At 38.6% G+C, this 10,730-nt stretch overlaps 1 protein-coding gene across 3 annotated transcripts; it reads right to left on the bottom strand.

The window, feature by feature from the left end:
• Nucleotides 1-2,124: 2,124 nt before the first annotated feature.
• On the bottom strand, nucleotides 2,125-7,092 carry LOC131256808 (uncharacterized). Of its 3 annotated transcripts, none has more exons than XR_009176959.1 (3): nucleotides 6,399-7,092; nucleotides 6,206-6,314; nucleotides 2,125-2,226 (listed from the first exon to the last, which is right to left on the bottom strand). XR_009176959.1 is itself a non-coding variant. In XM_058257846.1 (3 exons), exons 1-3 carry the CDS (start codon nucleotides 6,486-6,488, stop codon nucleotides 5,362-5,364), a joined length of 378 nt encoding a protein of 125 aa, XP_058113829.1. In that variant the 5' UTR covers nucleotides 6,489-7,092; the 3' UTR covers nucleotides 5,346-5,361. The 3 variants fall into 3 exon arrangements, 1 of the variants encoding a protein (XP_058113829.1); XM_058257846.1 differs by lacking the exon at nucleotides 2,125-2,226 and adding an exon at nucleotides 5,346-5,540; XR_009176958.1 differs by lacking the exon at nucleotides 2,125-2,226 and having other exon boundaries at nucleotides 6,058-6,314; nucleotides 6,505-7,092.
• Between the last annotated feature and the right edge of the window lie 3,638 nt (nucleotides 7,093-10,730).

Here is a 10,730-nt window from a genome sequence, read left to right as displayed (position 1 = left end):
CACCGGGTGGTTGAAACTCAATCAAACTTGAAAACTCTTGTGAGTCTTCTACCACGGACGCATGAGTAGGACTCTGCAGATCTCAAGTCTAACTGGTTGGACTTCCAACCTATTAAGTGGAGGTTAAAGCCAACCCTTGCAACAGGTTGACCTCAAAATGCTGATTGCTAATAGCAAAAATCAACCTTACATGCGTATTAGGTAGACCATACCATAGAAAATAATCTATAACCATCGATAAATAGCAATATACTAGTATGGTCCATTGGACTAGTGGGTATTGCTGATTTTTTCACAAGGTGATCCTCAGGATAGGACCCACGTATTAGACGGTTCGGATGTCAAACATTAGTGAAAGGTTGTAAGTTATCTACTGTGCAGACTATTAACTTATAGTCCAACCGATTGGACTTGAACCCTCTTTCTCCCTTTCTATTTTTTGTATGTGTATTCATTTATTTATGTATTTATATATATTAGCCTTTAATTAGCAATTAGAGGCCTATGGCAGAGGATTTTCTCCATAGGGTCCCGATCATAGGGTTATATCATTACTGTTACGTAACGTACCAGATTTTTATATATTTAACTACACCTCACACGTGAAGCAAAAAGCCCAAGAGGCATCAGTGGAATTGAAAAAGTTCTTGATGCATTAAAATGTTAAAAGTGATATGATGCATGTATTTTTTGTAATTTGTACAAGTGGGGCGCATTTTGGGTGATCCAATTTGTTAGTATGATGGGCCTAAGCATGGATAGAATGCATTCCAAAAGTTTTCAAGATTGAATGACTCTATCCATCCTATCAATGACTACTCTTTCGGGCCGTTGGTATGTTTTATGTCTAACCATTAACCTACTGCTCTATGATTGAACGGTTAGAATTGCTTAATCTATGTGTGTTTTTGGGAATCAGACATCCAACGGCTGTGACCCCTTTAGAATTGGCTTACATGCAGAAAAAGACACATCAAGACACTGCAATCGGGAACTTACAAGTTACAACTCATTGGCCGTTAAAACTATCTAGTGGGCCAAAAGAATAAAACAAGAGTGTCGATTTTTCATCCGCCATCAGTTTTTGACATCCCAGTCGTCTATCAAGTGGGACCCACCACATTGGATGATCTCACTGACTACTTTTTCTTTCCCACTAGCATGACAGCTGCGTAGAGATCGGTGCCGTGCAAATGATAATGCCCCAGCGTGAAAGTCTACCCATCCCAAAAATCTGACTGATCTACTCATTAGATCGGCCACATCTGTATGTTGGGTGAGACCGTCGATTGCCTATTGAGTCCGATGATGTGGTACAACCGATGAGTTGATCTGTCTAGTTTTTGTGCCACGTGATCTTCATGGTGGAGCCTAATATTTGCACGGTTTGGATGTTCTTCCAAGGTGGCTTATTATTAGGAGAGATGGGTTGCATGTTAAGTTAGCATACATCCAGCTGCACAGGACAGATTTTCATCTCCTTTCTTTCTTTAGATATATTACCAGAAACAAACCACTTAAAAATTTGCTAAGGAGGATTAGCTAAAATCTACTCCTCTTGGGTTAGCATTACCAAATTCCATTCAAGTATCTATAGAACAAGTGCAACACACATGCAGGGAGGAAGGAATAGAGAGAGGAGAAAAATTACAAAAATAAGAGAGTGCCAGAGAAGGAGAAGAACGATGAAGCTTCGAGTTATACATAGGAAGGAGAAAGAAAAGATGTGAGGGCTTTTAAGCTAATTGTATTTAAAAAAATCAGAATTGTCCCTCGACGATAAGAGAATAAAAAAATCAGTAACAATTACAAATATAAGAGAGAGAGGGCGGGGGTGGAGATACCTCGTTTCAACACTTGAGGTCTTGGTATTGATCCCTGGCGGAGGTGGCTAATATGGGATGTGTGCACTGACATGGGTGTGTACTAACAAGCTAACCCAATAATAATAATAATATGGGTGTTTCCTGTACTATGGCTCATTTGTGATTTGGTTCTGCTTCATTTTTTGGATCATGCCTTAAAATGAGCTTCCAATAGGATGAATCTGCTTCATTTTTTGGATCATGCCTTAAAATGAGCTTCCAATAGGATGAACGGATGTAGTTAGAGACATCATGTCGGGCCCTTAAGGCCTCGGTCTCTCCACCCCCAATTAATGCCCATGGTTATTTTGAGCAAGGTAATCTCATCCATCCAAGTGTTGTGCTCCACTCATCATTTCACCTGTTGTACAATAAATGCATTAATATTAGGCCTCTTTGTTTGGCATTTCTACTAAAGTAAATGAAATATTAAATGATTATAAATTATTTTATGTATTATGACATCAGCTGCATTTGACAATGAATTTTTGTATTTTCTTTATTCACAATAAAACTATAATGATAATATTTTTACATTACTTTAATATCAAATCATCACCAAAATATACTAATGTCGTTATTTGATTCAATTCGTGATTTTTTGAAAAAAAAAATATGATAATTACAAATTTCTTCACTTGCTTCTAGAATTCATCTACATTTGATTAACAATTTCATATTTGATTTGTCAATGTTAAAATTATAATGATAGTACATTTCTTTTATATTACCCGTAAATTGGTGAAACAAACATGCACTCAGTAAACATGGTAATCTCGCGTTGGATTTGGCATAGGACCACTTCTTCTTCTTCTTTTTTCCGCTAGGACAGGTCCACTGGGGTTTTTGCTAAGTGTGCACGCATCCACGACACACATGCGCTAGCAGGCATATTCATGGGAGATCCAATCCATCCTTCAGGTTGGCCCAACGTTCTACATGCTTAACAATAAATTTGATCCACTAAGCATTTGGGTCTAATAGTAAAACAGGTCGCTGGCTTAGAAAACTCCAGTCAAGTTCGTCAGATTCACTCACGCTTGTGTTGTATTTCGGTAAAATCCCCACCTTTATGAGATTTTAGCAAGCCAGAGTGCAAGAATCACAACATGGCACCCCACATGATCATACGTGCCGTCATCTATCTTTAAGCGCTCCACATGCCCCCACATGTTAACATGTTACACATGCAACATGTGCCGCCATTCATCTTCAAGCATCCCGCATGTGCCTATGTGTCACTTAAGATAATGTGACATTTGCCGCATTTATCTTTAGTGCACGTATGTCACCATCCACCTTTAAGTAAAGCTTTCCTAAAAAAAGTCATTTCTTCCAACAACAAATTTTGAAATGAAGAAAATATATTTGAAAAACAATAAAAGAAACTGACTTTTCATTTCTCGTTGTTTTTTTAAAATAACATAAAAACACATTCCATGAATTCAAACAGGCCCAGCGAAACACAACTCGTAAGGCTGATTGTGTAGCTGGGACAGCTATGATGATGATGAGATATCCAGCTATGATGATGATGAGATATCCAACATGCCCCTTTAAAAGGGCAAGATGGATGCAGGCATTGGTGTGTAGGCCCATGTTGCAAGCCCCACAAGCAAAATCCAATATGGAAACATATTAGCAAGGAGTTACAGCCATTGTTTTATGGGATAGAATGTTGGACAGTTGAGGAACAACACATTCATAAGAAGAGCATGGCTGAAATCAAAATGTTGAGATTGATAACTCACAAGAAAAGATAGAATATATTAGAAATGAATGCATTTGAGGTAACTTAATAATAGAACCTATAAGTAATAACGCATGCAATGGATACCAAAAACCATGCCAGTTAGGAGTGAGATTGGTATAAGTTGGCTCTAGAACTTAAAAGGGAGGACTCAAAAGGATGTAGATGGATGAAGAAAGAAAAGACTTGATGACCTATGGTCTAACTGAGGTATGACCCTTATAGAGTAGAATGGCAGAACATGACTCATGTAGCCGATCCCAATTACTTAGGATAAAGCTTAGATGATGAGGAGGAGGTGGAGGAGGAGCTATAAGGAGTTACACAATTCCTAACAAGGGGATATGCATAGTATAGTTGGGTTTTTCCTCAATTCTTCTTCTTTTTTCTTTCGATGTGAGGAATTTGGTACTTTGGCAGTGTATGACACTTGATCACTTGATATACAAGCACTTGAACATTATCAACATTACATATATTCACTCAAATTAAACTGACTAAATTGTGGAACTCATTAAGTGTTCAAAAACCAAATTGAACAATCCTACCATCTGATTCATGGGCACATCCACTTTGAAATAGGTAGATTAGGAATTTTTTATTTTAACCGTCCAATATATGTCCACCAATCCTATAGGCAGGATATTTTTGGTGCATGATGCATACAAATTGGGACCCACAATTTGAACAGTTTAATTTGAATTACTTATATTCCATGTGTGCAATTTTTAAGGCCTTGTTCTTTTAGACGCCTGAAAATGAGTTGTTCTCATCTCAGTAATTGTGTATTAGAGACCTTGATCTCTAATACATAATTACTTCATGCTAACAGTATTTACATAATAGAGATCAAGATTTCTAATACATAATTAATGTTAACTAAAATGGGATGAACTCATTTTTAAGTGTTTACCAAACAATGGCCTAAGTATTTCTTATTGCCAGTGCATCGTCCATCATACTTGCCAGAGTAACATTTCTCCCTCTCCCCCTCTATGTTTAATTTATTTATTTTTTAAAATTTTATTTTATACAAGTGTATCCATCGTTTGGTGATCCAAATCATTGTTGTATTGGGCACTGCAAGGGCCAGTAAGCTTTTGAATGGCTTGATTTTTATTTCCATTTAACAGTAAAGCTTGGGTCTGTCCCATGTAGCAATCAAGCACCCAATTTCAGGCCCAAACCAAACCATTAAGATCATAAAGCTCAGGCCTGACCTTAATACAGAATTTTGCAAAACCTAAGTCTAAGCCCAATCCAGAGACCCACATTAAAAATACAAGCCTCACACTTGTAGCACCATGACCCAAACATGACAGGACACCATGGATGGTTCATAAATCACAACCCCAAAGATGTCCTTGATGGGACACTCCTATCCTTTCAAGTTGTGGCCCACACAAAAATATTAGGGCTGTTAATGGGCAGGGCCCAGGCCAGGCAAAATCAAAATTTTGAATAGGCCTAGGCCGAGCAGTTCAAATCTGGTTCGAAGCCGACCCCAGGACGGGCTGACAGCCCTAAGAACCATATAGAAAGGGTCCACATTCAACAAAAGAAAGGCCCACTCATTGGTGTCTAGGATTGTCCCATGAGATATTTTGGAGCATGGTTCATCCAACAGGCGGCTCAATGGATCATTGGCCTGGATCACTAAGCAATGGGCCCCACTTGTACAAACTGAAAACTTGAGTATAGTGTTCATATCTTAGGGAGAGTAGTTAGAATACCAGTTCCAATAATTCATCTATTTACATAAGCTACTGTTTTGTGGGCAGAATTTCTCCAAACCACCAGACAGATCTGAGTCCAACATTCAAGAATCATACAAGTGGTGCATGTTGACAAGATCTGGACTGTTCGTGAATTGCCATATCTTGAAAGACCAGTTGATGGGTTATCCAAACCATCTGACTTGTAATCTACAAAATTAATGGTTCACATTCAGTGGGCAAATGTCTTATGTTTGACAGTAAAGATTGTCCAATAAGTGCGATCTTTTGAAGAGCCAATATGATGAACGGTCTGGATCTTGTACAAGCTTTGCCCGGTGTAGAAGTTGATAGATACAAAAGCTTTCTCACGTGTTATGATGGATGAACAGAATACACAATAATATAGGGATTTTTCCATATAAACTGCTGTCTTTTGTTCCAATTCCAGATAAACACCTCCCTTCTCTTTAATCCCAAATAAGCGCCTTTCTTTTGGCAGCTACCAAAAAACTCCATCTAGGATAGATGGGAGAGAAACCTTCAATTATGAAGGAGCAATATTGATTTTTCACTCGGTTTTGGTGGCAGCAATCAAGAGAATTTTAGCTGTAGAATTTCCATTTTTTCATTATAGAAACTCAATAACATCTAAACGAATATCTTTGGGTAACTCATTCTAAAATCTGACTTAAATTTTTTTTATCAGCTGCATTTGAAAATCCTAACATATGCCTAAGCAAAAGGCCCTCATTAGGGATTTTTAATTTTTAATTTTTTAAAGGAGGGATTTAAATGGGATTGGACCAAAGAATAGGGGTTTATATGGAAAAATCCCAACTATATAAAGAAATGAGCAGGAGAAGGCTGCTTACATAACCACATTAACGGTGCTGCCTGCCGTTTATACAGAGATTCAACAACATTACAACTTTTCATTATAAATGCACATGCCTTTGAAAATTGGCAATGGAAGCACAAAACCTGCCAGACAAAATACAAACGTAGATGAGCGTTACAGAGTCTCACAAGATAAATATCTAATTCGAACATAAACATGTGACCCACCTGATGGGCAGACCAGCCAACTTTTTGGGCTGGAAAACGTTCAGTGCAGTTGCACGGCCCCGATTTTGAAAAGGTGTGCCATGCTGGCATGTGTGATTCGACTCACCTTTTGATCTCTCCTTGCATGAATCACCTTAACATTTCTCCCATAGAAGTTCCTTCATTGGTAATGCCCGTTTCATCGGAGCTCCACGTGAAGTTTTCCATCATGAAACTTTGTAAGTGGACTGTCAGAAGCTTGAAGGCCATTAACTGGACAAATAGGTTGCACGTCTACTACAGGACTCATGAGATGAATGGCTCAAATAATCCTTCCAAGGGTCCATGTGGGCCTCATCATGAATTGGCCGACCAACAGATGCTTGACCACTATAGAGTGGAGTTAATCTCTTCAATTAATATGGGCCAGATGTCAATCACAATTCCTAAAACAGCATAGAGGCGTTTTCTGATTATCCACTGCAAGACACTCAAAATTTGCAATCAACTGCACCAGTACAAATCATTTAGACAAAAAAGAACAGGTTTTTTGCAAAAAATGGATTCTCTTCCATTCTCTTAACCATCACTATTGCTAATCTCAAAGACGATATGTCGAGCAAGGGAAGTAGGGTCCACTGTAGATGACACCATTGTCCTAGAACGGCAAACAGAGATGAAAGATTTTTGCTTTCTGGCAGAAATACTGAGTTTGCTTGCTGCTGGAGGAATCGTTTTCCGATGTCACTTTTTCCAAGCTTGCTCTTTGGTGTTTCAGTACTCGGGTTGGCAAGCAATGGGAGGGAGAGAGTTATAGGTGGGGTTTTGGCTGTGAATTGAGTATCATTGGCCACATTTCTTGAACAACAACCGTTGATTCCGGACTTAGAAGAATTATGAACTTGGTGGGCCCCTTTGCTGTCAGAAATGTCATCTCTTGCAGCATTTCTCCCATTCTTATCAGGATCAGCTGGTCTTGTGGCAACCGAAACAAACGTTTCATTTTCACTCAGATTTTTACTGATCATGGAGGAAAAATTACACTTGGAATTCTTTACATCAGAATCTCGATGACCTTGACGAGTCCCATTCATAACATCGCATCCCTCCATATCAAGAACCATTCTCCCCATCGCAAGAGAAGAAGACACTCCTATTTTCCGATGCTTTTTACGAATATTGGCTGCAACACTCATCCACATCAGAATCTTGATGGCCTTTGTGGGCACCATTGTCATCAGTAATGCCATTGCTTGCATCACTTTTCCCCTTCTTACCAAGGCCCTTTACTCCTATCACAATAGAAGCAGACTTTTAACTTTTGATACACTTTTTACTGATCTTGGATCCAATATTACACTTGGAAACCTCTGCATCAAAATCTTGATGACCATGATGGGCCCTGCTGTCATCAGCAATGTCATCACTCGAAGCGTTTCTCTTCCTCTTATCAAGACCCCCTGATCCTGTCACAGCAGAAGTAGACATTCCAGTTTTGCTATCTTTTTTACTAATCTCAGTTGCAATATTACAATGGAACTTCTCTACCTCAGAATCTCGATGACGATGATGGGCCCCACTGTCAACAGTAATGGCATCGCTTGCAGCATCTCTTCCCTTCCTTTCAAGACCCGTTATACCCATCGTGACAGAAGCAGATACTCTTGTTTTGCTACAGTTTATACTAATCTCAGTTGCAATGTTACACTCAGACTGCTCAAAAGTAGAATCTTGATTATCTTGACGGGCCCCACTGTCATCATTAACGTCATAGCTTGCAACACTTCTCTCCTTATAAGACAATTCAGTTTTGTTGCGTTTTTTACTGATCTTGGATACAATATTACATTTGGACTTCTCTATGTAAGGATCAATCAATGGATGGACCATATTATTTTCTGACGTGTTCTTGTTATGCTTATTCGGTTTCATGGAAAATTCTACTCCAGTTGTACAACCAATATTATTGGAGCATTGAATTTCTACTAATTTTTGCACTTAGGAGTCTACAGATTGCTCTGCCAGTTCGTTAGGGTTTCTTATGCTCTCAGCTTGGCAGTTGAATATGTTCCTCTCATCGGATTCGGAAAAGTACCTAGTGAGGATACTAGTCACAGATATTATCCCAGATGAACCGACACTATCATTGCTGCTCATCGATTGAGAAATCCTGTCTTTTCGACCAACCATAGCATTGATGATATCAGTTGTGGGCGCTAATTGACTATGTATATGCTGGACCCGAGTTGCACTCATTCGAAGAAACCAAGACCCTTTCGATCCTTGAAAAGCATTCTTTATCAGAAGTGAGTCTGGAAGGTGGTAAAAACATGACTTCCACTTCACCTACACTAGTAAACAAAGGACTGTGACCAAGTAGAACTTTCCGAAATTACAATTCAAAAATAAGTGAAATAGTTGCAGGTCATACCATCAATGCATGAACTCTGACCTCTCCAAGATTTGGAAAACAAAGGTAGTGCTCCCGCCCAAGTTTTCCTATGCCACAGTTCAACACTAGTTACAATTTTCAGAATCTATACAAAAAAGGAAATATAGCACTGCAGATCCAACAAAAAAAAAAAGAGAGAGAGAGAGAGGAAAAAAAAAAGGCAATATAGCACCATAAATACTGAGGGTGTGTTTGAGTGCCATTGAATTGAATTGTAATTAAGTCTAATAAAATGGAAAGAGATATTTTGTTGTTTCCTTCCTAATAGCTAGCGTTCATGAAAGGTTTGGACTCCAAATGGCAATTAAGCTACTTTTGAGTTAAGAGTTGAGAAAGTGATATGTGGGGGCTACTTCCTTGTATAATACTATGACAAATCATTAATTTTCACCATTTCCTCTTGGTTAAACTGAATATTTTCTATTTGTTGACGGACCGTGATATCTCTCGTGTGGCCATGTGTGGTCTACTTTACATGGGGATTTCGGTCTCTAGAGTTGTTTTTCCTTTTTAGTCCTTGAGATGATGTGTTAGAATAGAGTTGAAGTTCATGGGCCTTGTTTTATGTAATAACTCAAGTATGAGGGTATTTTTATACTTTCACATTTATTTTGAAAACCCTAATAACAAGATAAGGAGAAGCTAGGGCTGGCACAACCTATTCAGCCCTTCTCTCTCTCTCACTTCTTCTCATATTCACTCTATTTCTCCTCAATCTCAGTCAAGAACACTACTAAATTTATTTGTGCATCCAAACACAGCTTGAATATTTAGGTACAATATTAAGTGACTATCAGTTCAGAAGGAAATAGCAAAAGTATCAAGGTGGAAGGTACACATTCTACTAACTATCGGCTTTAGTGACCAATATAACTTGTAAACATCCTTTGTCTTTTTCTTAATTAATAAGATACTAAACATTACTTCTAGTCTCATAAGTCTAATTTTCTCTTAACACAATTTTCTTTCTTTCTTTCTTTCTTTCTTTCTTTTTTTCTTTTGATAAATGACGGAAAGTGCTGGTGGGGCAAACCCAAAATTGTTGTGCAGTATCTTGGCCTCCTTCTTAGGGCCTACAATTGAACAATTCAAGAAGAAATTGGTGTCATGGAAGCACCCATTCCTCTACTTTGATGAGCATGTTACTCTGATCAAATCTACTCTTGCTAACCCGCCACCAAATTATCTATCACTCATCCAAATTCCTTACAGTGTGGGGGAAAAAAAGCTTGAGAAAATCCAAAGGAACTTCCAAAAGGAACTCATTGTCGAAGGGAAGAAGGAATGGCGCACGTATCATCCGGTGAATTTTTATTATTATTATTTTATGATGGATAAGTATCATCATGTAAATTGAGAGGAAGTCCAACAGAGAAAGGAGGAAGCCGGGCTTGGTTTGGGTGGAATTAAGGAAAGAAATTGGGTTATTCTCGCAAATGGTGGAGGGTTAGAAGTGAACAAGATGCATTATGGAATAAGGTAGTTCCCTCAAATATGGGAAACTAGGAAGATGATGGGAACAAGGCAATGTCTCAAGAAGCAATGGATCGTCTATGTGGAAAATCATCTTGAAATTTGCCTTTCCACTAGAGGTGTGGATGAAATCTTTGAGAAATGATTAGATTCAAAGTGGGCTTGCAGCAATAGAGTTTGCTTTTGGGAAGCTTTGTGATTGCAAGACAGCCCCTAGCTATAAGGTCTCCATGACTCTATACTCTAGCTATGCGAAACACGCTCGTGAGAGATTCTTATGAACTAGAAGATGAGCAAATTGTTTGGAATCTGGACTTCATCTATGCGACTTTCAGGTTATTGACCTTTTGGACCTCCCATATTGGGTCGCCTTAATACCCCTTTGAAGAAGATGATGGATGGTGGGCTCCTTACAACAAGGTTGTTTC

Source organism: Magnolia sinica, chromosome 9 (genome assembly GCF_029962835.1).
Source record: "Magnolia sinica isolate HGM2019 chromosome 9, MsV1, whole genome shotgun sequence".
Lineage (NCBI taxonomy): Eukaryota > Viridiplantae > Streptophyta > Magnoliopsida > Magnoliales > Magnoliaceae > Magnolia > Magnolia sinica.
Note: the sequence above shows the minus strand (reverse complement) of the source record. Positions and strands in the feature narration are given on the sequence as shown.